This window comes from Talpa occidentalis, unplaced genomic scaffold, assembly GCF_014898055.3.
Source record: "Talpa occidentalis isolate TD23 unplaced genomic scaffold, MPIMG_talOcc4v2.1 talOcc4.15, whole genome shotgun sequence".
In the NCBI taxonomy this organism is placed as follows: Eukaryota; Metazoa; Chordata; class Mammalia; order Eulipotyphla; family Talpidae; genus Talpa; species Talpa occidentalis.
The window spans coordinates 57,081,138-57,108,119 of record NW_023601543.1 but is presented as its reverse complement, the minus strand read 5'-3'; the positions used below and the strand labels follow the sequence as shown (position 1 = coordinate 57,108,119).

The window sequence follows — 26,982 nt, the reverse complement described above, 5'->3', positions numbered from 1 at the left end:
CCATGTGGGTAGCTCCTAGCTGGGGATCCCACTTGTGCTGCAGTGGCTGCAGATAGCTTCATAGTGCTGCGTCTTAACCCCTTGCACCAGGGAGGCCCCTAAAGTAAGAGTTTTGAACTTGAGTCGATACTGCAATGAGTTAAAACTTTGGGGAGTATTGGGAGGAGGTATATGTGTTTTGCACTTGGGGTGGATGTGAATCTTTGGGCATTGAAGGCTGTGTACTGTTGTAGGCTAAATAATGCCTTCCCTCAAATGATACGCATGTCCTCATTCTCAGAATCTGTGGATATACCCTAGATGGCAACAAAACAAAGCAAAAGGGAAAAAAAGGATTTTGCAGGTGTTCTCAAAGTAAGGACTTTGAGAAGGGGAGATTATTTTGGATTACCCAGGGGACCCTAATTATAGTCAAAAGTGTCCATATAAGTGGAATACAGCAGTTACATTTGACACAGAAAACGTAAGGGAATGTGACCAGGGAGTGGAGATTGGAGTGATGTAGCCACAAGCCCAGGAATATTTGCAGTCACCAAAAGATGAAAGAGGCAACAGTTTCTCCTCTAAAATCTCTGCAGGGAGAATGGCCCTACTGACACCTTGAGTTTGGCTTTCTGGCCCCCAGAACTGTGAGAGACTACATTTCTTATTTTTAAAGTACTGATTAGTGATCATTAGTTACAACAGTCACAGGGAGCTAATATAAATGGCTTGAAGGTAGATTTGGGGGTTGTTGGAGGGACTTAAGTTAACTTGACTTAAGATAACATGCTTGGCGGTTATCAAGGCATTTTGAGGATATCATTGGGGACTATTGGAAAGTGCTGGTGTGCAGTTGGAGCCATCAAAGGGAAGATTGAGTTGGGATCGGGGGTCACTGGATGGTGGTTTGGAGGTGTAGTTGGGAGATAAATGGGGATATTTACAGATAATATTGGAGACTATTTTAGGACAGCTTAGGGTGTAGTTGGGAATTCTGAGAGTGTAGTTTTAGGGTGTGTGGTTGGGAAAAGTTGGAAGACATTTTGTGAGAATAGTTGCATGTAATTCAAGACAGTGTGGGCATGGTGGTAATTGAAAAGTGATTTGAAGGTCTGGTTTGGGGCTGCAGCTTTGGGAACAAGGGAAGATAGTTAAGGAGTATTTAGAGACAGAGTTGGGGGTTATTGGATGGGGAGTTTTAGGAGTGAGGTTTGTAATTGCTGGAGAGTAGTTTGGAGTGAGAGTTGGGATGCAGTTTGGGGGCCTGTCTTTAGGTCTGGATGTCAGAAGGCTATTATGAGTTATAGTTGGGGAACTATTAGTGCGTGATTTGGGGAGCAGTTGGAGATCATTGGCAATACTATTCAGCAATAAAAGGAACAAATCACTGATATATGATACAACATGGATGAGCCTCAAAAACATTATGCTAGGGGCCTCCCTGGTGGTGCAGGGGTTAAAGTCTCAGTGCTATCAAGCTATTGCCAGCCACAGAGGCATGAGGGCATGAGCTTGATCCCAGCCAGAGAGCTAACCCACATGGCACAGCAGACCTCTCCTGTCTCGCCTGGCCCACTGCTCCCTTCAGCAGTGTATTTCAGTAGATCTGCCTGTTCTGCACCCCACTCTGTCTCTGGTGAATTTTCTCACCCTCCTCCCCTGCACCTCTGGCCTACACCCAGTTCTTGAATGCATAGATAAATAAAAATAAATAGTAGTAAGAGTAGTTGGAAGTATAAGGGACAGTGATAAGGGCTGTTGGAAGGTAGTTTTGCAGGAGGGAGGGAGCCAATGAAAGGCAGTTTAGTGGATGGGTTCATGGAGCATGGTTCAGAGGTGACTGTTGGACTTGATTTGGGGTGCAGGCGGGGTCCATACTAAAGGTACTTGAGAATGTTTGGGGTGTTGTTGGAGGTCCTTGGAGAACCATTTGGGGAGCAATAGATTATTATTAAGATGGCACATGGAGAGTAGTTTAGGGTAAATGGAGTATGTTTTGAGTGCATATTGGGGTAGCTAGAGGGTGCTTTGGAAGTGCTCTTTGGAGGTTAATGCTTTCAGACATGACTGCAGATAGTTTTGGGGAACAACTTGAGGGTAGTGGATGGTATTTTATTAGTAGTTTGGGTTTCCATGGAAGGCAGATTGGAGGTACCATTTGGGATCAATAATTCGGGGATACAGTTTGGGAGATGATGAGGTTTGGGAGATAGGTGGTTTGGAAGTCGAAATTCAACGAAAATGGAGAATGATTTGGTGGGTGATGGAGTGTTGTTTGGTGGTATCTTGGTGATTCTGTGGTCATTTTGGGTGCAATTTTGATGGTTATGGGAGATAATTTAGGATTGGGGTCAATATAGTGATTTGGGCACAGCTTGGAGGCAATGAGGGTGGTTTATTGGTCCAGCTTCGGTATCCATTGCCTTGGGTTGGAGGCTCTGCCTGGAATCAATGGACAATAGTTTGGGAATACAATTTGGGGTATGATGGAGTGTGGTTTGAGGTGCAATGGGAGGGTAGCACGAAGGGTGATTGGGGAACTTTACAGGTGTGGCGACTTATAGAGTAGCATGGGGTACTGATAGGCGGGTGACTTTGGGTGAGGGGCGTCGGGATGATCATTGAGGGGGCGTGGCCTCAGAAGGGGCGAGCTCCGCGGGCCTAGCGATAGCATGTGCGCACGCGCTCCCGGCTTGTTCGCTCCCAGCGCTCGCAAGGCAGGAAAAGCAAAGACTGGAGCTTGCGCCTGCGCATTTCGTCTCCGCCGCTGCTGTGGTCTCCCGCCCCGCCCCCCACCCCCAGGCTTGCTCTCCGCGGCCGAGGTGGTGGTGCCGCGGGGAGGGAATAGATTGGAGTTCAAGGCGGGGGCCCAGGTCCACCAAGCCGGGGCTCCTCTCCACCCCTTCTTGCGTCCACCCCCCACCCCCGTCTGGCCCCCTCGGCTAAGTCTGGCCCCTTCGGCTAACAGTCGCGCGGCTGAACGTGGCCCACAGCAGGAAAGGGGAATAGGCACGAGCCCAGGGACGAGGTGGGGAGGTTCGCGAAGGAGGGGCGCGCCCACCTGCCGCCCCCCGGGCCTACCGACCCCGCCTACACCGCGGGGCGAGGACCCTCGGTGAGTAACGCCCGCTTGGGGAGGAAGGGAGGAGATAGGGCGGGGTGAGGGCCCGGAAACTCGGAGGGGGGATGGACCTGCGCGCGCACTACGACCTCTGACCCCGTGGCCTCGCGCTGGACCACTGCCGGACCTGACGACCTTTTTTAAACCGTGAACCCCGGGCAGTCTTGGCCTCAGGGCATCCAATCTGATCGCTGACCTAACCATGTTCCGGCTTGGTGTGATCCTCAACCCCTTTTTTGTTCCCCTAAACCTACTCCTGATCCCAGACCCCATCTAGTTCTGTTCTTGGGTTCCTTGGCTTCACCCCAGATCCTTGCCTGGCTGTTCTATCTTTGAAGCTCTTCTTGCCTTGTCCCGATCACCCTAGTTTCTGTCCTGATGCTTGACCGTCTGTTTCTTAAACTCTTGTCCACTCTGAACCCTTCCAGTCATGTCCTGTCTCCCTAACACCAATCTGATCTAGGTCTGAACAAATTCCTGACCTTTAACTTACCTACTTTGTCCCCACCCTGTACTATCCATCTGATCCTATCTGGCTCACCACCTTTAGACCCACCCTCAGCCCCATAGTTTTCCCATCTTCTCATGTGCCAAGACAGACCTCATTCCGATCCTCATTCTGTCCTTGTCTTTTCCTGCTCCTTACCTCCATTTTGACCCTGCCCTTTCTCCAATTCCTTCCCTTGACTGCTGTCTTGGCCTGTCCCCAGTCATGTCTTTTGACTCGTTCTATACTGATGATGACCCCTGCTCTGCTCTTTCATCCCCTGCTGTCCCTGATTTTTCTCTGACTCATGTCCTGCACCTGACTCCACACCATCAAATATCCTGGCTCATTCTCTATCCTGTCTCCTGACCATCATCCTACAACAATGTGGTTTGCTTTGTCTTCTATACTCTTTCCTGTTCCCTTAATTCCTTGCCAGCCTCAGGCCCCCATTTGACTCTTTTCCATGACCCTCTAACCTGTTCAGATCTCCCTCCTCCCTAACACCCTCACTCTGAGCCCAGGACAGTGGTCCCATTATCCCTTGCCCCTGGATTTGGAGGTTCTGCTATTCCTATTACCTCTGAAGTTCATCACAAATGCTTCTCTTAGCATGAGCCAGAGCACATAACCTCGTGGGCCCTGTGTAGCTGATGGGGTTTTTGTATGTGATTTTCCCCCACCCCCACTCGTTGATCTCACACAGAGCTTGCATTTCTTTCCCTGCCCCAGGAGGCCATAGAACTGTTCCTGTGCCCCCTACCCTCCCCATGTGTGAAAGAACACCCTAAATTATTCAGTGGCTCTCTGGGAGTCTGTGAGGTCTGGATCATGTTCCCAGCCTTGCTAGGTAGGGGGCTGCCCCATGTGGGGGAAGGCAGGGGACTCAGGGGACTCGGGTATGTGTGAATCTTCTAAGTTGTGTTACCCCCCATCTCCTGGTCTTCATCCCCTGCTTTCCTACTCTGAGATAAAGATCATTCTAGGCCAGAGACTTTAGGGCTAGGTAGGGGTGGAATGGGGCCAGGGATTCCTTCCCCTTCTCTCAACAGTAAGCAGTACAAATCTTGGTCTAATTAGAATCAGGCCCATCTGATGGTAACAACAATGTTTATACCATGAGGTTCCCTCTCTGTCAGAATCGCCTTGATTTTGTGGACAGACGAGAAGTTTCAGTAGCATAGAGGTAAATGTGTTATTCCATTATGTTATGTGCCTGCATTTCTCATAGAGACTAATGAGAGCTTGAGTAATGAGATACCAGACCCATCTCATTTATCTCAAACATTTATCCAAACCTTTTTTTTTTTTTAAAGATTTATTTATTTATGCAAGCACTGGGTATAGTCAGAAGCGCGGGAGGGTGAGAGAATTCACCAGAGCCAGAGCAGGGAGCAGAGCAGGCAGAAGGACCGAAGTACACTGCTGAGGGGAGCAGCGGGCGGCAGGAGAGGTCTGGGCGCCATGCGGGACCCTCCTCTGGTGGCCGGGGAGCAGCCGGGGATCGAACCAGCGCTGCAGAGGCTGCGGGCAGCTTCGCAACCCAGCGCTCAACCGCTGCGCCACCGGGGAGGCCCTATCCAAACCTTTTAATGACAACACAAGCATCTCTCACTCCCAGTCTATTTGGTAGCTGAGTTCTGAGAGGGAGAATTCAGATAGTTCAGATTGGGCAAGATACCGAGTTTATGCGAAGGTATTTTGTGTTTGCATTTTACAGAGTGAGTAGTGAGAATTCAGATAATGAGGGCTAGGTCTCTAACTCAAACCTGTATTCAAATCTTTTCGTTTTCCAGAACTGTGCTGGCAAGGGTTGGGGTAGTAAGGGTACAGTGTTGTGTAAAATGTATTTGGTTTCCACATTTTGCCTTGTGAATAAAGAAGACATAAAGAAGGGGAGGGCACAAATTTCTATCACAAGGATGTATCCAAATGCATTCAGTTGCTGTATTTGGGTAGTGTGATTTCAGACAGTGTATCTGAATATATTTGGTTCCTGAGGGTTTTGATGCTGAGTAGGGAGAGCTTGAATGAGGGGGGATGGTTCTGTTTCAGAGATGTTTGGTTTGGCAAGTAGGGAGGGTTGTGTGTCTGGGTAGCAAGTAGGGAGGGTTTGGAGGCTGGGGAATACCACCTCTGTCTCAAAAAGGCATCTGAATACATTTAATTTCTGATTTTAGATAGTGGAGCTTTGGATAAGTTATTCAAGGGAAAACTAGCTCCATTTCAGATGTTTCAGGTGAGGCTGAAGGATGCCAGCCCTGTCTCAAAAAGCTGTGCTATTTGAGTCGTGAGTTTGGATTGGGTGGAATACTTGTAATTGTGACAGCCAGGCACTGCCCTATGCAAACTCTAAACGTGTTAACTCATGTCATGCTCACACCACCCTGTGAGGTACATACTGTTATCATCATTCCCATTTTATAGATGAAGACATTGAGGCACAGAGAGGTTAAATGACTTTTTCAAGCAGTCATGCAACCAGTCAGTGGCAGAGCTAGGTTGGATTCCAGACCTAGCACTTGCCAGCACTCTGCAAGGCTCAGGCCCCAACTGGGGTGGCTCTTAGAGGCTGGCCATCTGCTAGGCTGTTAAAAGCCATGGACCAGAGTGATGATGTATGTAGGTGACTCCGTTACCTGCTCTCCACTCTTCCCCTCCACAGCCGTCTACCTGTGAGTGAGTTTATTGTTGTTATTGACAGTCATTAATGATGTGGTATGAGTTTCTTGATACACCTTTTGAAGTTACTTTGGCCTCTCTTGGCTCTGTAACGAGTGGTTACTGTTTTACAGATGAGGAACCTTGAGACTCAGTCTGCGTTGCCAGATTCCCTTGTCCCTCTGGACTCTGATTTTATAACTATCCCTTTTCCTAACATCCTTGGTGTCCCACGTGAGGCAGGAGGGTCTGTGCTGAATAGAAGACAGGCTTCGCCAACACCTAGCTGCCCACCTTGTGGCTACCACCTCCACCAGCCCCGGGCAGGGAGAGGGGATGATGAAAGGGGCCTTTGTGTCTCATGCCGGAAATCTCACACCCAGGAAGAAAGGTGGGCAGGATGGTGGAGGCCTCAATAACATGTATGTGGGGCACCGTCGACACAGAGGGACTCCTCTCCAGTCTTGGCCCACCTGCCAAATAGGGAGGAGCCTATCCTCACTCTGCCCTTTTACATCATGGCACAGGCTGCTGCAGGGGCCTGGCTTGGGCCTGGCTTGGGCCTGGGCTCTGAGGTCACAGAGCAGATGGTTCCAAATGGAGCGCAGGATGTGTGTGGTGTGTGCCGGGGCAGGCCCAGCTGGTGTTGCAGGGAAGCAGTATGTCACAGGGACTCAGAGCCCTTCATTTTTGGCTGGCACGAAGCCACTCCTGACCAAAAAATGGCCCAAGGAGGGAGGAATGGGGGAGACCAGCTTAGACGGGAAGCAGTATGAGTCTCCTTTCCCACTCCTCCTCCCTTGCAGGAGTCACCTCTGTCTGCCACCGACCCAGGACCTACCCCCCCACCCTCAAGTCTGGATTCTACCTGCTGTTATGCCTCTGTGAGCTGAACCGGCTTCTTCACTTCTCTGAGCCCCAGCTTCTGCATCTACTAGCTGGCTATGAGGAGCTGGGTCTACACCATCCTCCCAGGTTTGTAAGGGTCCGGAGGGGTTAAACACATGCGAACTTTGTCAGTTTGATGGGATGATTGCTTCTGGAGCTGCTTAAGGTGGCTGGGTCTTGAGACCTGGTTTCTCCTCAGAAAAGTCTACTCCCTCTGTCCCCAGCCTGGGAAACCTTTACCCCTGTGTGGGTGGGAGTTGCTTTAAGACCTTCTCCTATCCCTGCCTTGCCCTGGAAGGAAAGGGTAAGGGCCTCAGGAATGTGATACCTGCTGCCAAGAGACCCAGGAGGCCTCCCATGTGCTTAGCAGCTCCCAGATCTCCACCCCTAGCTCCCAGGTAAGACCTATGGACGGGCTGGGCGGGCAGGGTCTGACCTGGGAACTTGGGCAACTGGAGAGGTAGTTGCCACTCCCACGACCCTTAGTCCTACTTTTTCAGTTCTCTGCTAGGTGTATGGATTTGGGGAGGGGTGTCCAGGCTGTCTTCTGGGCCATGCCGAATACCCTGAGAGGACGTGGCCCCAAGACTGCCCTTATGGGTGGCTTGAGCCCTGGTGGCAGGCAAGCAAGGGTTAAAAGGTACGGGGCCGCCCAGCCCTGGCCAGGTAGGCTGGGCCATTGCCTAGTGGGAGGCGGCCTCAGCCTTTGCACGCTTAGCTCACTGCCACTACCAGCTGGAGCCGTGGCTGGTTGAGACAACTGTTTTTTGGTGGTCCCCGAAGCCGCCCCCCAACACCTCTCTGGCACTGGTGAGCACCTGGGAACAATGGGCCAAGGGTGGGGTGAGGGGGTACGGGGTATACTAACTTCCCTGTGTGGGTGAAGGTGGGAGGGAGAACCAGGTCTGTGCCTGTTCGGTGAGGGAGGGTGGGCCTGAGTAGAGGGTTGAAGCCCAAAATGTCCAAGTTCTTTTCCTGACCTGAAGCCGATTCCTTGCCTGAAATAGATGAGGGGAAGAGATGGGGGAGAAAAGAAGCCAGAGTCTCTCTTCTCCACTCACTCCCCTACTTCCTTTCCCCCTTCCTCACCTGAAGGAGCAGCCTCTGACCTCCTACTCTGGGCCCAGGCCCCCAGGAAAGCCCAGACCAGGCTATTGAGTAACTGCTTCCTGGCACCTGCCTGCCTGGCCCCCATCTGTTCACCAAGAGCTGGGACAGGGGGACCCCTTGGGCGGTGTGGAGAGTAGTCCCAGACACCTGGAATATGTATTTGCTCTGACGGTGGCAGGATGTAGAAATGGGGTCCTACTGAGGGTGTTGGGGTGCCACCCAGGTGAGGTATCTTAGTTGTAAACAGTCATTACAGCCAGGAATTTCTTTCTCCGCTGTGGTGTCAGAAGGGCAGACCTGAAAAACCTGCTGGGCCCGCCTCTGGGTGTGGGGGGGTGCCTCTGCAGCTCTCTTGCTACAGTCCATTCTGGGACAGGACATGGCTTCTGTCCAGTGGGGAGACCCAGGGCCTGGTTTGCTGGGCAGGGGTCTGGAGGGGGTGTTGGGGAGAGGGCTGCTGGGATCCTCCTTCTTGCCCTCTCTGGGTGGGAGAAGGGTCACCCTGGCCCTAAGGCAAATGTGCACAGGGCAGGCGAACAGAAAGAGCGGAAGCTGAGGTTTGGGAGCTAGGTGTGGGGGAGTGGGGCGTTGACCCTGAGTCTAGCCTGCCTAGTGACCCCATGACTCAGGCCTGAGTTATGTCCCCAAGGTCAGACTGAGAGAGTGGAGTCAGAGCTCCTGTCTGGACTCTTTGTTGACTTCCCAGGAGGCCACGAGCTCTCAGGGAAGGAAGGCTCGGGGCAGCCTGGCTTGGGATGTGGGAACAGTCCTGGTGCATCGGCCCATGGGAGAGGAGTTGAGGTTCCTGGTGGGGTGGAGGAAGGTTTAGAGAATTCCTCAAACCCAAATGAGGCCAGGGGAAGGAGCCCCAGGATCCAAGGGGCAGAGGAGGCTGAGCTGGGACCTCAAGGAAATCCTGTTATTCCAGGCAATGCCAGGCCTTGGAGGGTGGGCATGTGAGTGCCTCTGTAAGGCATGGCTGCTGCTGGATCTACAAAAAGGCTATAGGGACTGACCCTGCCCCTGATGTGGAGGGAGAGATACCAACCGTAAGGGGCAGTTCAGAGGACTGCCAAGAAACTGGTGACACCATGTTAGTAGCTTAGCTATATCCCACAATGTATAGACAGGGAAGGAAAGGGCTTCAGCCCACGCCTCCTCTGTTGCCTGGGTCTTCCGCATACCTGGCCATCATCTCGGCTGTGGATTTCAAAGTAGGTGGGGACGAGACCTTGGTGGCCTTGTGAGGCCCTCCCTGTCACCTGCCTCTGAGGTCAGGCCAAGTGGTAGGAGGTGATATCACCTGGCTTCCCAGCTGGGGACTGAGCAGGATATGGGAGGGAGGGAACAGACTCTAGAGGAGGGCATGAAGGCAGGGCTGGCAGCCAGCCAGGCCAGGCTTCTGATCAGCAAGGGTGTCTGGGGGCAGAGAAGGAGGCCTGGCTGACTGGGGAACTTAGGAGGAGTTGGTGGGATTGGAGCAGCTCCATGAGGGATTGTGGGTAGGGGTGGGTGGGCCTGGGCTACAGCTTAGCCATGGGCAACGTATTTTACATCTATGCCTTCCTTTCCTCAATCTAACACGGGAGTGATAATCGTCACAGAACTTCCGTCACAGGGGTGTTATGAAGGTTAACCGTGGTGCGGATGGTTACTGTTTCTGGCACCCAGGTGCTTAGTAAATGCCCGCTGCTATAGTTAGTTGAATCTGTACCGTTAATTCTCCCTCCCCAGGTGAGACTCCTGACTGTGGCCTATGGGCCTCTGAGGAGGCATTGTAAGTCCACCCAGCTCCCCACTTGCTGTGCTCCCACTCAATGGGAAGGGAACCAAGGTACCAGGGCTTGGTGGGTCCAGACATACACAGATTTCAAGAGGGCAGTTCAAGCAGGTGGGTGGGATCAGGGAACCCCTTCTTCCCAGCTGGGGTGTGGGAAGCTGGGTAGGGGCAGGGTTTGGGGGAATCACGAATGCGATCCTCAGTGGCTCCTGTGCCTCACTGCCAGGCCTTGTCCAGCCATCAGCCCCGGCCTCTCAGTAGCACCAGGATGGAAGTCAAAGGTCAGCTGATCAGCTCTCCCACCTTCAATGCTCCAGGTCCGTGACTGCTTCCTCTCCTGCTACCTCATTTCCTCCTCTGAGTCACCACTGCCCACTTGGGTAGGGTTGACCTCTGGCCCCACAGCTGCCCCAGGTTGCCCTGCTTCCCCATTAATCTTGGCTCCCTCTCTGTCCAGCTGCCCTGTTTGGAGAGGCCACCCCCCAGGTAAAGTCAGAGCGTCTGCGGGGGCTGCTGGACCGGCAGCGGGCCCTGCAGGAGGCCCTGAGCCTGAAACTTCAAGAGCTACGCAAAGTGTGTCTCCAGGAGGCGGTGAGGGCCTGACTCTAAGGGTGTTGGTGGGTGGGATGTGAGGAGCTGGAGCCTCTAGGTAGGCAGGTGGTGGTAGTTACTGAGGTACTTGGCTGAGCTGTAGATACCCTATTATCCTCCAGCTCCTCAAAGCTCAGCTCAGATGTCTCAGAAACAATAAAATATTATAACATAAGCCCACAGTCCCGTATCAACAATTGGAATTCCAAAAAAACCTCAAAAAACAAAAGCTGTTTCCAAAATTTGGCAGCAAAATCTGACCTGAACTGACACTGGGTGATTTATAGTTTCGATTTACCCCTCTTAGTGTGAATGTCCATGCAGCTTGCCAGAAATAATAATGTGCTTCAGAGCACGCAGCCCTGCACTCTAAAGGAAGTGTTATATAATATATACATGTGGACTATGTCGTCTTTATAAAAGCGAGGAAATTCTGGACTCGAAAGCGGGTCTCTCTGTGTTCCTTGCCTGCCGCCCCAGCGATTTGGGCCATTGAGGGGGTGAGTCTACATTGCACACCTACCTGGTGGAGATTGTGGGAGGAGGAAGAGACATGATGGGCTTGGGGCACTCAGCAGGGCTGGGCTCCCTATAGGACTTCCATAGCTTCTGGAATCATTGCTGCTTTGCTTCATCCCCGCAACTAACCCTGGTAGCCTCTGACCCCTGCCTGCCTCCAGGAGCTGACTGGCCAGCTGCCCCCTGAGTGCCCGCTCGAGCCTGGTGAGCGGCCTGGTGAACGGCCCCAGTTAGTCCGCCGGCGGCCCCCTCCCGCCCGAACCTACCCTCCACCGCACCCCAACCCAGCACACCACTCCTTGTGCCCTGCTGAGGTGAGGAGATGGGCATGGAGAATAAGAGGGGATGGGACCAGTATGGAGGAGGAGGAGCCTAGAGAAAATCCAGAGGCCAGAGTAGGGGGTTGGCCCCAGGGAAGGAGAGAGAAGGTGAGAAGGGACCTTCTTGAGGATACTGTCAGAATAGACCTCTCACCCCTAAACAAAACTGTTTCTATTCCCAGAGGGAATAAGCTCCCCCCGCCAGGGGAATAGACCATCCCTAGGAAGAGCAGGCCCTGCCTGCAGTGTAGACAGTCCCTGCAGAATAGGTGGGCTCTGCCCTGGATTTCCAATACTTCATCCCATCCCATCCTCTTGGGTGGGTCCCGCAGGAGCTGGCTCTGGAGGCCCTGGAACGTGAGGTGTCTGTGCAGCAGCAGATTGCAGCAGCTGCCCGCCGCCTGGCCTTGGCCCCTGAGCTGAGTGCCGAACAGCGCCGCCGGCGGCGCCAGGTCCAGGCCGATGCACTGCGGAGGCTGCACGAGCTGGAGGAGCAACTCAGGGACTTCCGTGCTCGCCTCGGCCTCCCCGTGCTCCCGTCACCCCAGCCACTGTCCACAGGCACTGTCATTGCTGCCCAGGGTGTCTGCCTGGGCACACGCCTCGCTCAGCTCAGCCAAGGTGAGACTTGGCTCATCATTGCACTGGTGAAAGTGGGAGAGAGGGATGTAGGCAGAACCTGAAGGACCAACTACTAAGAAGAGTTGTAAACTGGCTCCTGGGGAAAGTGGGGCCTTTGGGAACTGATTGATAGGCACCAGAAAGTGTAGAACCAAGCCACTGGTGATCTTGGACTCAGGAAAAGGTCTGTTCTTGGGAGGGATATGGTGTGGAGGAGCTCGGACGTTGGTGTGAGGGGATGGCACTAGGCCTCGCATTGACGTGCCTGGTCTCTCCCTTCTCTCCTGTAGAAGATGTAGTTCTGCACTCAGAGAGCAGCTCCCTGTCAGAGTCTGGGGCCAGCCATGACAATGGTGAGGCTTCTATTCCCCAAGCCCGTCCATCCTTTGATGGTCAGCCCTCCCTTCCCTCTTCAGCCCCTCCTTAGCCCCACGGTCCTGTCCTGTGGGGCCCCCCTCTGCTTGGCTTCCCCCACCTGCCTGTCTTCTTCAGCCCCAGTGCCCGTCTCATCCCTTGGCTCCTCTTCAGCCCTCTGCCTCGCTAGCCCCTGCCCTTTGCTTTACCCGCTACCTGTGGGGGTCCCCTCTCATTGACTCCTCCCCTGTTTTCTCCTTTCCTCCCAGAGGATCCCCGTAGCTGCTTCCCTTTGGTGGAGCGTCCCTCGCCACCCAAGGCCTGGGACCAGCTGCGGGCAGTATCTGGGGGCAGCCCTGAGCGGCGAACTCCATGGAAACCACCCCCGTCAGATCTCTATGGGGACCTGAAGAGCCGGCGGAACTCTGTGGCCAGCCCCACCAGGTAAGGGTGAACCCGTTTCCTCTCTTCCCCAGATGCAGGGAGTGGGACCCTGAGTCTGGCCTGGCAGGAAGGCATGCTTATCGGTACAGTCTTTAACCTGGCCTTCTTATTTCTGTCTAGCCCCACACGCTCGCTGCCCAGGAGTGCCTCCAGTTTTGAGGGGCGAAGTGTACCTGCCACCCCTGTCCTCACCCGGGGTGCTGGTCCCCAGCTCTGCAAGTAAGGAGGCTCAGGGTGGATTTGAGCACCAGAGGGGGAAATGTTGGTTTTAACTGAGGCTTTTAGGAAGAGTATTATCAGAGAGTGTGGGGCATGAGAGACTGGGCTTTGAAAGGTGACTAAGAGTTAGTTGATCGAAAAGAAGGGGGAGGGGACTGAAGGACAGAAACACCAGAGTTTGAGTATGGGCTCTTCTGTGCATTTCCCTTTTTGAATCTCTGCTCCTCACTGTGAAGTGTATCTGCCTTGGGAAGACATTGTAGGCCAAGTTCTAGTTAACATGTACCGAGCACTTCCTGCATGGTAGGAATCAGTGCTGTCTGGTGTCAGCTCATTTAATTGTCACAAGATCCCTATGAGGTATGTGCTGTGGTGGTTGTCACTTTATAGATGAAGAAAATGAGGCATAGAGAGGTGAAATAACTTGTTAGTAAGCTGAACACCTGGTATTGGAACCCAGGCAAGTTTGACTCTGGATTCTGTGTTTTTAACTATTATTCCTTACTGTTTGTTGAAGAAAAATGCTGGAGTGCCTATTGCTTCCAGGCTGGGAACAAAACCAAATCCCCATCCTTGTGGCACTTGGTGATAGCTTTTGGTGGTCCCTACATGTAGTAGGACAAAAAGTTCAAAAAGGTCTTGAATTCCAGGCCTAGGGAGTAGGATTTTGTGGTGGACAAAGTGGGGAGCTGGGAAAAGGGTCTGAGCAGGGGACAAGGGATGAGATAAGTTAGAAAGAGTCCTCACTCCCCAGCCCTGCATGTACTTACATCTCCCTCAGAGCTAACTGTCCCAGTTGCCCCCATACATTTTCAGCCCTCTGTACCACAGCCCTTTGCAGGCTGTGACCTACCACTATTATATATATACTTCTCCTACTTTATTCTTGAAGCAAGAAAAATAATTCTGGGACAATAATGGTCAAAGTATGAGCACATCTCTGCTTTTGTTTATGTCCTGATCCTGTGCTAAGGCGAATACTATTTTTTTTTTAATTGAGGTAACATGGGTTTACAACACTGCACAAGATTTAGGGAACAGGCTCACACCTGCTTCGTATCTATCACCTTCATTCAGACACACAATTTCTAATCCTGGGCCCATTTTGGAGATGTGAAAGTGAAGGTTCTGAAAGAGGTTGGGTAGGGAGGACACTCACGTTGTCTGTCTGGTCTTTCTGACCCTACTTCCATCAACCTCCTCCTCTGCCCCCAGACCCGAAGGCCTCCATTCTCGCCAATGGTCCGGCAGCCAGGACTCCCAGATGGGCTTCCCCCGGGCTGATCCTGCTTCCGACCGCGCCTCCCTCTTTGCTGCTCGCACCCGTCGTAGCAACAGCTCCGAGGCCCTGCTGTTGGACCGAGCAGCTGGTGGGGGAGCTGGCTCCCCACCTGCACCTCTGGTTCCCCCTGCCACTGGCCCCCCGGTCTGCAAGAGCAGTGAGGTGCTGTATGAGCGCCCCCAGCCAATCCCTGCCTTCTCCTCCCGCACAGCTGGCCCCCCAGACCCACCCCGGGCTGCCCGGCCTAGCTCAGCTGCCCCTGCCTCCCGCGGGCCCCCCCGGCTCCCACCTATGTGTGGGGACTTTCTCTTGGACTATTCCCTGGACCGGGGCCTGCCCCGAGGTGGCAGCGGGGCAGCCTGGGGGGAGTTGCTACCTGCAGCTGAGGCCCCAGGACCCCTCTCCCGCCGGGATGGGTTCCTTGCTATGCTCCCAGGCCCACCGCCAGTGTATGCAACTGACAGCAGCAGCCCCCTCCTCCGCAGCAAGGACCCCCACACCCGTGCCACCCGCCCCAAACCCTGTGGCCTGCCTCTGGAGGCTGCCGAGGGTCTGGAGGTGCATCCAAACTCTCTGCTGTGGATGCCCTCACATGCCCGCGTGCCCCCGGCTGGTGAGCGCAGTGGCCACAAGAACCTTGCCCTGGAGGGGCTGCGGGACTGGTACATCCGGAACTCGGGACTGGCTTCGGGGCCCCAGCGCCGGCCTGTACTCCCCCACATGGGCCCGCAACACCCACCTTTCCTCCATGCCCGCTGCTATGAAGTGGGCCAGGCGCTGTATGGGGCCCCCAGCCAGGCACCGCTCCCGCACTCAAGGAGTTTCACGGCGCCCCCTGTCTCTGGCAGGTATGGGGGTTGCTTTTACTGATGGGTTGGGGTCTCTTGAGGCAGATGGTGAAAGTATCCAGGCCAGAGAGCAGCTAGTAGTGATAGCTGATGACTTGGAGCAGGGGAGAACTCGCTGCGGGCTTGGCACAGGGTCAGCAGGCCTTGCCCGACCCACATTAGTCCAGGGGCTCGCAGTGGAGGGGTCTCGGGCCCGCTGGCAGCATCCACTCCCAAGCTAGGGAAGAGCTGTAATGCATGTCAGCTGAAAGGGAACCTTGAAACCAGGTGCTGAGAGGAAGGGCCAGCTGTACCCCTCGCCTTTTTCTTCTTCCTCTCGCTGTGCCCCACACTTGAGAGCCTACAGCAGCTGTCCTTTGCCTGCCTCCACCTCTTTAACGAGCCTCTTTTCCTCTCTCTCTTTGTGTCTTGTCCGTCTTTTCTTCTCTTCTGTCTTCCCATCCTGTCCTCCGGATTCCTGCTACCCCTTCTAAAGATACTACGCGGACTTCCTGTACCCCCCGGAGCTGAGCGCTCGTTTAAGTGACCTGACGCTAGAGGGGGAGCAGTCCTCCACTTCTGACCCCCAGACCCCGGGGACACTGGTCTGACCCCTTCTGATACGCTCCTCGCTGGCCTGGGCACGAGTCCAGTCTGAGGAGCACACAGCCAACTGCGCTGAGCCCGGGGGTGTGGTTGCTTTCAGTCCTCGGGGCACCAACCTGATCTTCCCAAGCCTTTGGCTCAACGTGGGCCCACAACGCTGTCTGATGCCCCAATTCTCTTCTCACACTGTGCTGGGACTGGGGGCCCTCGGCCAGCTTACAAGAGGGGGGATGATGTCATGGGGACTCCAAGCCCCTTCCTCCATTTCTGTTTACAGTTGTGATTTAGGTCTTCACTGTCTTGCCCCAACACTAGACGTTTTGTAAAAGGGAAACTGTGATCTCTTCCTGGTTGGGTTCATTCCTGTTTCCATGCCCAGCCTACTCCATTAGGAGCCCCTTCCATAAAATGGACCATATAGGGTCTTAGGGCCCTGACTGGGGCAGCCGGGGGGACCCTGGTGTGAACAGTACTCCCTGCCATCCTGTATTGGGGCAGTTCTTAGGAAGGTGGGCCTACTGCCCACATTTGGAAGGACCCAAGGCTGGGTGGGGTGCTTGGGTTCATCTTCCCCCAAGGGGTACCTAAAGGAGCCCTGGTCCCTGTCTGTCTGTGCCCGCTGCCTCTGCCCAAAGGGCACGATGGCCCAGCCTTTGGTGGCACTCTCTGCCCTGACTGTTCCCAATTAGAGCCCCGCAGGAGGACCAAAGGGCAGAGCTGTTGGGTGTGTTGCATCCTGGGCTGCTGTGGTGGTGGAACCTGGCATCTATTAGATGCCAGTAAAATCCTCAGGTGACATCTGGCCACAGGCTACGTCACGTCTTCCTTGGCTTTCCTTCCATCCACCACTTTTTAAACAAATCCACACAAGCTGTGTTTTCTATGATACCTATCTGTGACTTTCTGGAGCTGGGGGTCCCCCTACCCCCTTTACCTGGTGTTAAACTTTTCTTTTTGTACCAATGGACCTGGGCCCAGTACACTACCCACACTGGAAGGGGATTTCTATAATAAATGTGTAAACTGAACCCATATGTTGTTCCTCTTAACTGCCTCACCTCAGGGGCCACACCTTTAGCTAAGATCAGATAATGTATTTGTACAGGGAAAAAAAAATAGAGCACCATGGAAACAGCCTGTGATAATGTCATCCGTTTTGGCTTTACTTGCTTTATGATGTGAGGCAACTTCTTTGCCTATGTGCGCTCAGATCCCTAGCCGGTCTTGAACAAGAGCCCTTAGTGATACAGGTGATAAGAAACGCTCCTTGTTAATTACCTTGCACATTAACACTGCTCCAGAGGTAAGAGGTTCCAGGAATGGACTGAGCCCACGTGTCTGACAGGGCCCCAGGCTGTGAGAGGCCCACCCAGAAGTGAAAGGCAGACTGCCACTTCTAGCCTTTGAACACACAGAGTACTCAGGAGGCCCAGACTGGCTTGAACAATGCCAAAAGCCTTTATTGTTGCGGGAACACTGATAAATATGCCCCACCTCTTGGCTTACTGCCACTCCACCTTACTGCCACTCACCTCTTGGTCCTCAGCACTGAGGAACTTGGGGGAGGGGGGCAGAATCCCTGCGCAGAGCTGGAGGGAGGCTAGTGGGGCTGGTGTGAGGGTCATCTGGGCCCAAGTGTTCCAACAGGGTCAGAATATTTAAATCTTCCCCCAAGATAAGGGCTGGGAACACTTGGGTCTGGGGTGCAAGAATTTGGCAATGCCTTGACCTAGGTTCAAAGCTGGGGTAGGGTCTAGAAAAGTCTTGGTTCAGGGTTCAAGATTTGAGGCTCCCTTGGTCCCAGATCCCAGCTTTGGCGCTGAGCATGGGAGATGGGTGGGTCCCAAATTGGAGTTGGGAGGAGTGTCTCTGGGTCAACTTTGAGGTGGGCCATGGATGCTCTGGTCTCCAAATCCTGGTTTTGGACTGGCTCTGGGTCGCAAGCTCAGGGCTGGGGATGATGGGTTCCCTAGGCAATGAGTGGGTATGAGGCAATATTATGCCAGTTTTGGATTTGGAGAGAGGGTTGCAGATACCCTGCTTTTTGAACTGGGTAGGGGGCGCCTCTTTAAAGGCTGGGAAAGGGCTCTGGGTTCCCAGTATGGGTATGCAGGGGGTACTATTCTGCAGTACTTGGGTACATATCCCAGGGCCCTAGGATCCGGCCTCCTGCTCTTGTCCCAATGCTTCCAGCAGCAGCCCCATTGGTGTCCGCTTGAGTCCAATGCTTTCGATTTTGTTCTCAATTTTGTTCTTGAGGTTGCGCAGACGCAGTGAGGCGTGCACCAGGATCACTGTGGGCAACAGGAGGAAAATGGGGTCGGTGAGATGGGACATTAATTAGCCTTTAGCCAAATGGGGCCCACAGAGGGTAATTGGGGCACAGGCAGGCCAAAGTAGGCAGTGGCCAGGACGCCTCTGATGCATTAAGTGTGGCAAAGTAGAACACTCTGCAAAAGGGGCGTGGTCAAGGGCTGTTGGGTTCATCTTCCCCCAAGGGGTGCCTAAAGGAGCCCTGGTCCCTGTCTGCCTGTCTGTGCCCGCTGCCTCTGCCCACAGGGCGCGATGGCCCAGCCTTTGGTGCCAGTCTCTGCCCTGACTGTTCCCTGTGGATGGGGACCTGTGGATGGGGACCTAGCCAGGGAAGGGTACTTAACACCAGCCGTGAGGCCCAGGTGGCAGTAAGAAGGGTGTTCCCGGAAGGGAAGCCAGGGAAGGTGCCCCATGAAAGGGGTGTGGCCTTGCCAGCCAAGTGTCCCAGCCCCCTCTCAGCCCAGGAACCGGGGTAGGGCTGGCCATTTTCCCTGCTACAGGCTATAGAAGGGTAGTGGAGGGACTCACGAAGCACAGGCCCGGCAATGCTGAGCAGGAAGGTGCAAGCGCCGCTCACCGCCCAGAGGATGAGAAAGCTGACTGTGAGCACTATGGCCAGGCAGGCGGCAGGGTGGCTGCGGCGGCATCTGCGCACAGCTGCTTGGGTCTCAGCGGCCCACACCAGCACGCCAAGGGCCACCATTACCACCAGTGCGCTTAGGAGGGTGTGAAGTGGGCGCATGTACCTGCAAGGACAATGGAACTAAGTTAGCCAGCCCTGCATGCTGGGAGGGCCGGCAGGCCTCAGAGTCCTCTGGATCACTGTTCACCTGATCTGGCCCCAAGTGCTTTGGTCCCACCTCTGTGGACCCTGCAGCCCAGAAAATACTCCTGTCAGCCCTGTCTCCAACTGGTCTAGTCTCCAGAGCTTCCAACTCCCAGGCTCCCGGGTGTACTCTCATTTGTTACCCATCAACCCTACAGCCCCAACTTCCTTAGATGTCCCAGTTCAGGTCCTCCCATCCCTCTAGGTCCACAGGCTTCCGGCCCTTTCCTGTTCTTTCCTTCTAATTCTACTCCCGCAGGACCGCTCTCAAGTTCCTCCACCTCAACCTACCCAAACCCATCCAGTCCTTATAAGTTCCTCTTCCAGGGCGTCTGTCTCCAAGTTTCCCTCTCCCCAGCCCCAGGGTGCTTACAGCGCACCCCTTCCAGGCTTCCTCTCCTGACAGACCGACGCCCACCTCCATCCAGGTTCCCACTTCCCTGTAGATTCCACCCAGTGTTACAGGCCTGGCCAGCCGAGAGGTTCTCAGACCCGCTCTTAATCCCCGCCCTGCCAAGCTCCTCCTCCAGGCTCTGCCTCTCTCCCGTCTCAGCCCGTCCATCCCTGGGTCCTCCCTCTTGCCTCGAGCTCCCCAACAGGTACCTCTCCGAGGGATGTTCCCCTCATATCTCCTCTTCAAGGCCAGAGCTCACACAAGTCCACCCTCCACATGCTTCAACTTGACGACATCCCTGTCTTGGTCTCTGCCCTATGATCTCCGAGGCCTCCTCGAGGTGGCCCCGTCACTCACATCACCCACCGTACCCCAGGCACACTCACGGGCCACTTTCAGGCTCCCCTCCTCTACAAGGCCCCTCTCCAACCCCCACTTTCCCTTGAGTTCCAACTTTCTCGGTCCTTCTCAGGTCCCCTCAGTCAGGCTCTATCCTACCCCAGGCCCTCCTCACAACCAGGTCCCACTTCTTCAAGCCCCCTTCCCCTTTTATGCCCCTTAGGCTTTCCATCTCTATTCAACGCGCTATTCCTGGTCTTACAACGCCCCTCCCCAGGCCTCAAAAACCAGCGGGCCCACCCTCCGTGCCCTGCAGGCGACTCCCTTCCTCCCTCACCCGGCCAGAGCGAGACCGAAGCCGAAGCACAGAAGATAGTTGGTTTGGTAGTAGAGGAGGTTGTTGATGACGCGGTGGCACCACCGCTGCGGGTCGCACGGATCTGGGGCCGCCAGACGCGCCGACCCCAGAACGAAGTCGTCCAAGGCGCGCAGCGGTGGCAGCCGCACCTCCGACATCCTGCCAGTGGATGTAGCTGGACCAACTAGAAGTGCGGCCCGACTACAACACCCGTTACACCCTGCGCCGCCGCGGGGAGCACCGGGAAATGGAGTTCGGGCTTAGCGATGCACCCCTCGCCACCAAAGCAAACTGCACAGACGCAGCAGGGCACGTGACCGAAAACGCAAGCAACACACCGGAACTGTAAAGCAGCAGGGGTTGGTGGGAAATCAAGTCTCCGCCTCCGCAGGGCATAGCGTTTTTATTCGCCCCCGGGCGGGGGCGCTACGGGAGGGGGATGTTGGGGGCGGGGCAGCGGTGCTAGGCCCAGCCAGCAGCTCAAGCACACTGTAGCCAATTGCCAGATTTAAGAGTACTCGCAGAGATTAACAGCAAAAATCCCACTTCCTCCCTGTCAAGGTCCAAGACGGCCACCACATCTTTCCTGGAAACTCCTGCAGGGCCTTTTCAGCTTTATCTTATCTAGGCCACTCCCCCCCCCTCCATTTAGCCATAAATACTATTAAGGGTCTTTTATTCATTTTCCGTCACATCAGACATCTCTGACAAGTTTTTAAAATCCCTACAGGTTGGATTAGGGCACTCCCTGTGGGTCCCTGGCAGTCTTCTCCAGGCTGGGAGCCCCGGGGGCAGGGTGGGGGGTCAGCTGCCTCCCTGGGTTCCTGGATGGCACTGTGGGCACACAGGAGGACACACGGTCATCATAAAGTTCTTAGTGGACATGATCTGTTTAGACATTGCTCTGCTGAGTGGAAGGCGGACACCTGCTGCATTAACACTTGCTGGCCGGCGACTTCCACAGCACTCCAACCCTCCCTCAAAGGCTTTGTGATTTGCCGTTGCAAGTTCCTAGCACAAACCCCAGGGTCCTTAAAAGTCATCATCATCACAGATGTCGAGGTACACATCGAAAGCCTCTCTGTTGCAGTTTCCATCAGGAGTGAAGACGTATTTGTGGAAGGTCCCATCTACACAGATGGCTGGAGGAGGGGAGGATCAGTAAAAGATTAGAGGCTGCTGAAGCCACACACTCCAATCCTCAGATGCCCCGTGGCCTGGGGTCTACCCCTAGGCTTTTGCCTGTATATCATCCCTCTTTATCCATTCTAGCGCCCTCAGGCTTCCCATGCCCTAAAATTATTTCAGGTCCAATTTGTAGGTCTTTGCCATGTAGTACCCCTCAACCAAGGGCTATCCACTCACCAATGACAGAGTTGACATTCTTGGAAGTATTGCGACCGAAGGCACAGATGCAGGCTGACTCAGCAGGCACGGTAAAGCTTGCCAGGCTCCACTGAGAGTCCACATACTGCCCGATCATAGGCCCCACTTTGCCCACGCGAGCCAGCCTGCAGGTAGCACTGGGTAAGCCCAGGTGTGGTACACGGGCAGGGGGATGGAGAAGAGGCAGGGCAGGGTATGAGTACTCACGCAGAGCGGCGGTTGAGGCGGGTATCTTTGAGAGCAAAGATATGGACTGTGCCCTTATCACTGGAAGCACACAGGAAGGAGGAGTCATGGCTGAAGTTGATGCTGGAATACAGACCAGCAGTGTTGCTCACATGCCATGTGGCACAGGGTCACCAGCCCACCACAAGACCCAGCGCTCACCAGTAGAGGGTGGCGGGGTCAGTGCCTCGACGCAGCTCCACCAGTTTCTCCTTGGACTGGGTGTCGAAGAGACGAATAAGGGTGCCTTTCTGGGAAGCTGAGGCCACTACAGTGCCTGGCTGGTTCAGGGACACACAGGCCACGTCACTCTGATGTGCGTTAATGGTAAATGGAGCAGATGATGTGCCAGGCTTTGTGCTCGCCAGGTCCTACAGTGGAAGGAGTCGTTTGGGCTTGGGGTAGTAGGCAACAGGGGGGCCAAGAGTTCACACGGAGAGCCAGCCCACCCACCAACCCGCCCTTGCTCGCTGGGCAGCTCACCACAAGTTGCAGACTCCCGCACTTGTGTCCAGGGAACACCAGCAACTGCTTCTCTAGGCTGGGGCAGAGGTCACAGAGCCCTAGGTGTGGGGATGAAGTGGGTGGGATGGTGAAGGAGAGAGAGGGTCTCAGAATGGACACAGCTGGATAAGGCCTAGACTTGCACCTTCCAGATACATGCTACCCACAGAATCCTAAGGGGCTTGCCTCAGCAGTGTGCCTGACCAGCAAGGCAGATTCCCTTCCTCCCTCTGCAGCAGTGATGGCCACAAGAGGACCCAACACACCCACACACATCCTTACTAGGTGTTTTTGCTATTATCTGGGGTACCCAGGGGTGGGGCAGGGCAGAGGGTGGGAATAGGGAACTGGTTAAGGGACAGAAAGCTGGAGAGGGCCTCCCCTGGTGGCGCAGCGGTTGAGCGCTGGGCTGCGAAGCTGCCCGCAGCCTCTGCAGCACCGGTTCGATCCCCGGCCGCCAACGAGGGTCCCACATGGCGCGCAGACCTCTCCTGCTGCCCGCTGCTCCCCTCAGCAGTGTACTTCATCAGTCTGCCTGCTCTGCTCTCCCCTCTGGCTCTGGTGAATTCTCTCACCCTTCCTCACGTCTGACTGTACCCAGTGCTTGTATAAATAAATAAATAAATGAATTTTTTAAAAAAAATGAAAGCTGGAGAGATTGGAAGCGTGAGCATTTGGGCCCTGTCTACTTCCTTCTGCTCTTACACCCAAGTCTCCTCACCTTTGGGGTTGTCCCGGGTATCAAACTCAAACAGCTTTCGGGGATTGTCAGGGAAGGAGTACACATAGATGCGGTTCCTCAGCACGATGACAATTCTGTGGGCATCACACAACACAGGGTGGCCATGAGCAGAGGACAGGATGCCCAGGCAGGACTAACCGTCTTGTCTGCTTTGGGGACCTCCTCCCTCTCCCCTGTCCCACAGGTCCTCCTCAGGCTCACTTGTCATGGCGCATGCGCACAGCCAGCACTGGCTTGGTGAAGGTGAACTCCAACACCAGCTTCTCCTTGGAGTCCTTGCCCTCCCGGGCATCATCCCAGATCAGCACTGCTGGGCAGGTGGGTGCATTGTGGAGGCCAAGGTTTAGGGTGAGAGGTAGCTCTGGTGACACAAGACCCACCCCTATTCCCCATGGGACCTCAACCTACTTGCTTTACCTTTTGCTAACACCCAAGGGTGAACTTCAGGCATCATGGGAAGTTGTGTCTAAAATTCCTAAGAGAACACGTTCTAGAACTGTTATACCCACTTACAGATGAGGGAACTGAAGCTCAGAGGGTCTCTGACCAAGAACAACTAAGCCCATGGGCAACTAAATAGGGACTGATAGCCAAGCCTGTAACTATTTCTGCCTCAAGGCTCTGACCCAACCCATAACCAAGAGATTTCTGTGAGGAATCCTAGGGCTCTGTGCCTCGCCTAGGGCATCTCTTGCCATGTCCCAGTGGGATCAACAAAAACCTTTAAAACATAATGGGTTTAAGGCTCAAGGCAAGAGGGTGGCAGGGAGAGGCTCCACAAGATTTTGACCCTATTGTTTGTGTGACTTTGGATAAATCACTTACCCTCTCTAGGCCTATCTGTGAAAATTGAGATGATGGTATTTCCTATCACATAGAATTACTATGAAAATTAAATGAGTTAATGCACATAAAGTGCTTATCACAGTACCAGGCCCATAGTAAGTGCTCTGTAAGCAAGAACATGGCATACCAGAGGCATTATGTGTTTGTTAAATGAAGACAAAACACCAAGCTTGTCAAGCTATAAGATCCATGACTTCCAAGCTGTAGGCCTCATTGTGTGACTTTGAGGCACTCTGACTTAATCTGCCAGTGCCCTGGGGTGCCTGGGGGAGGCCAGAGCTCCAGGGAATCTGGGCTAAGGGCAGAATGAGGGACTTACCTGAGATCTCTGAGAACTTGGGGCTGCTACCACCACCCACCAGAGCCAAGAGGTTGGAGCGGTGCAGCATCTCCACCAGGCCCATGCTGCCCACCTGTTCATGGTCTGGACAAGGATGGGTGTCAGTGTGGGTGGGAGATAATGCCCAGCCCTGCCCTTCTGCCCACTCCCACCCCCCAAGCCCCCAACACCGCTCACCCAGATGTCCTTTCTCCATCAATGGCTCCACATTGTAGATGCGCACACCAGTCTCCATGGCGCAGCAAAAGCAGCCTGGGGGATGAGAGGAATTCAGGCTGTCTCAGAGAATGCCCAGGTGGGAAGCTTGGGGTTCATCACCCACCTTTGGTCTCTCCCTCCCTCCTTCCCACATTAAACCTCTCTCACTTTGGTCTTGGTTGAAACGTAGGCTGGTTACTCCTCGAAGTGGCTGCTGAGTCATGGTCCAGGATTGCTTCCCTGGACACAAATGGGGGTAGGATTGGGAAGAGTCCTGAGGTCTACCCTCTGAGTCCTAGAAATTCTGTCCCTAATAGATTTCTTCTTCTTCCTCTCTGCCATCTACTAACCCCAGCAAGACTGCAAAGAAGACAAAAAGAGGGGAAGAATACTGGGTCTCCCGGATCCCAAGCAACATGGCCAGAACCCCCCCCCCCCATCTTCCCACACTTGGATGACTAGCTCCAGGCCTACCCTGACTTGGACCCTCTACTTCCTCCTTACTTGCTGGCCCTCATGGCTTGTCAGGAAGTAATGGGGTTGGAGGTGCCCCAGTGATAGCTCCTTCCCGCTCCTAGCCAGTCCTGGGCCTGATGCCCAGCATGGCCTCGATCCACTCCCACCCACTTCTCATCTTCACACCTGGACACCAAATCCACCTGTCAATAAATAGGGGAAAGGACATACACCTCTTCCTGTATTTCGTCCTGACCTGGCCCCAAGACCTGCTATGGTTGGTCCACCACTGATAGGAACTACCCTAATCATGCCCATCTGACCCTCCCAGCAACCCAGAGACAGCTCACACCTTCCCATGACACAGGCTTCCTCAAACCCCTTTAGGATCCCATGTCTATCTTGGGACAGCCTCTTCTCATGCCATGCTAACTTTTGCCCAACCAGGGACAACCCAGATGTTCCCCCAGATCCCCTTATGCCCTCAAGACCCTGCCCCAGGATTCCCCTATCACTCTAAATCCTCCACCCCTGGGACATACCCCTAAGTGTCCTCCTCCAGACCCTCTATGCTCTAGCCAAGACCCCTACCCTTTTAAGACCCTTGCCCAGGACACACACCTCCCAAAATCTCTACCAGGGACAAGTCATACCCCCCTCCCCAAGACACCTGCCCTGGAACTCCCACAGATTCCTGCCCCAGAGCCCCCATACTCCCTGAAAACCCCCATCTCCCCAAGACCTTTGCCCACACACACAACCTTCCCATCCTCCACGTGCCCAAGATTCCTACCTCCCCCCACTCCCGTGCCACCTCCACTGGCATCGCCTCATTGGACAGCTCCACCTCCCCAAATCCCTTATTTGGATTCCCATTCCAAAGATCCTCGTCACCCAAAAACCCTGCCCCGGGATGCCTCACATACCCTCCCCCATCCAGCTTCCTCAGGTTCAGGACAGCCCTCATACGCCTGCTAACACCAGCACCCACTCAATGTCCCTGTTCCAGGACACCCCCCACCCCCATCCACCAAGACCTTTGCTCAAGGACCCCAAGCCAACCCCAGACCCCAATGAATTTTAAGATCATGTCCCATCTCCACGTCACCTGCACTGACCTGACCTCTGTGCGTCCCCGATCCCAGTCCCAGCTATCGGTGCCGCCCGCGGCCCGGCTCTCTGACCTCCCGGGCCCAGACGCCCGGCTTCAGTGTTTACATCAGGTCTCACTTCCGGGGGAGGGAGTCTGTGACCGGAAATGACTCACCCTGGCCGGAAAACGCCGCCGTTACCCTGCTCGCCCAGCTTTTGGGTATTTGGCGCTCCGCGAGCGATTGCCGCGTCCTCCTTGGAGGGTGCGGGGAGCGGAGCGGGTTCCACCAGGGCATGACTGGCAGAAGCCCTGGGGAGCGGTGGGCGAGAGAGTCTGCCCTTCCCGGAGCTGAAAAGGGCCCAATATCTCCCAATTCGGTCCGACTGCCCGAGCCAGACGCATCCACCTCGGCTAGCAAGACTAGGACCTCCTAGGTGGACTAGAGTGACCGCCCCCCCGCCTCTCGGCAGCGAGGTGTAAGCCTCCAGGCGCCTAGAGGGGCGATAGCAGAGGCTTGGGGCGGGGATGGACCTAGAGGCCTTGAATGCTGTGTCCCCTGAGCTAGGGGAAGCCAGCAATGAATTTTCTATACCCCCCCCCATTTTCCCGCTTTGATTTGGTTACAAAAAGAAAAAAAAAATATTTTAATGGTTGGAGGTATGAATGCCTACTGGGGAAAAAATACCCCAATCAGGTACATACTGGAAATATTTTAAAATCCAGCTTTTAATTTTTGAGAAAGTTGTACATTCACACGTGGTTTTGAACAGGACAGAGAAATCCCATGCACTTTTGAGTCCCTCAGAGTTAATGTGCTGTAAAGGATAGTCCACCCATCCTTCACTTCTGTCAAGTACCTTTTTCATCCTTAAAAAAAACTTAATATTTAATGACCATGTGTTAATTCATGCTTTTCAACTGATTCATGGTATTCCGTGCGTGGTATAAACGTAGCATTGTTCACCCATTCCCCTACTGACGACCACCCGACTTGTTTCTGTACTGTGTTGTCATCATCCATGGATATGTTTACCAGTGAACTCTGGCCCCATATAGTCTCCTAGGTGTGACTCCATTGTTTTGCTTCTCAGCAGAGTCAAGCTTTCTTTAGTCTCTATTTCCTCATATCTCAGACCATATTTAACTTAAT

At 54.3% G+C, this 26,982-nt stretch overlaps 3 protein-coding genes across 14 annotated transcripts; 1 reads left to right on the top strand and 2 right to left on the bottom strand.

Moving 5' to 3' along the window:
• The first annotated feature begins 2,781 nt into the window (after positions 1 to 2,781).
• On the top strand, positions 2,782 to 16,944 carry CCDC120 (coiled-coil domain containing 120). Of its 7 annotated transcripts, none has more exons than XM_037512404.2 (12): positions 2,782 to 3,097; positions 7,058 to 7,226; positions 9,984 to 10,140; positions 10,267 to 10,346; positions 10,487 to 10,620; positions 11,301 to 11,453; positions 11,792 to 12,080; positions 12,371 to 12,433; positions 12,704 to 12,878; positions 12,999 to 13,097; positions 14,313 to 15,227; positions 15,703 to 16,944. In XM_037512404.2, the coding sequence occupies exons 3-12, from the start codon at positions 10,067 to 10,069 to the stop codon at positions 15,815 to 15,817; spliced, it is 2,097 nt and encodes a 698-aa protein (XP_037368301.1). In that variant the 5' UTR covers positions 2,782 to 3,097; positions 7,058 to 7,226; positions 9,984 to 10,066; the 3' UTR covers positions 15,818 to 16,944. The 7 variants fall into 7 exon arrangements, with proteins under 7 accessions (XP_037368301.1, XP_037368297.1, XP_037368296.1 ...); XM_037512400.2 differs by adding an exon at positions 7,364 to 7,537 and having other exon boundaries at positions 9,984 to 10,083; positions 10,256 to 10,346; positions 14,313 to 15,746; XM_037512399.2 differs by having other exon boundaries at positions 9,984 to 10,083; positions 10,256 to 10,346; positions 14,313 to 15,746.
• PRAF2 (PRA1 domain family member 2) lies at positions 16,936 to 20,244 on the bottom strand. Its single transcript, XM_037512412.2, has 3 exons — positions 20,022 to 20,244; positions 18,654 to 18,871; positions 16,936 to 18,106 (listed from the first exon to the last, which is right to left on the bottom strand). The coding sequence occupies exons 1-3, from the start codon at positions 20,198 to 20,200 to the stop codon at positions 17,967 to 17,969; spliced, it is 537 nt and encodes a 178-aa protein (XP_037368309.1). The 5' UTR covers positions 20,201 to 20,244; the 3' UTR covers positions 16,936 to 17,966.
• Positions 20,245 to 20,690: 446 nt separating this feature from the next.
• Positions 20,691 to 26,251, bottom strand: WDR45 (WD repeat domain 45). Of its 6 annotated transcripts, none has more exons than XM_037512406.2 (11): positions 26,007 to 26,251; positions 24,452 to 24,523; positions 24,263 to 24,337; positions 24,065 to 24,169; positions 23,101 to 23,209; positions 22,879 to 22,973; positions 22,137 to 22,216; positions 21,816 to 22,024; positions 21,636 to 21,737; positions 21,408 to 21,553; positions 20,691 to 21,184 (listed from the first exon to the last, which is right to left on the bottom strand). In XM_037512406.2, exons 1-11 carry the CDS (start codon positions 26,125 to 26,127, stop codon positions 21,075 to 21,077), a joined length of 1,224 nt encoding a protein of 407 aa, XP_037368303.1. In that variant the 5' UTR covers positions 26,128 to 26,251; the 3' UTR covers positions 20,691 to 21,074. The 6 variants fall into 6 exon arrangements, with proteins under 6 accessions (XP_037368303.1, XP_037368304.1, XP_037368306.1 ...); XM_037512407.2 differs by having other exon boundaries at positions 23,101 to 23,206; positions 26,007 to 26,250; XM_037512409.2 differs by lacking the exon at positions 26,007 to 26,251 and adding an exon at positions 25,858 to 25,969 and having other exon boundaries at positions 24,452 to 24,643.
• Positions 26,252 to 26,982: the final 731 nt, after the last annotated feature.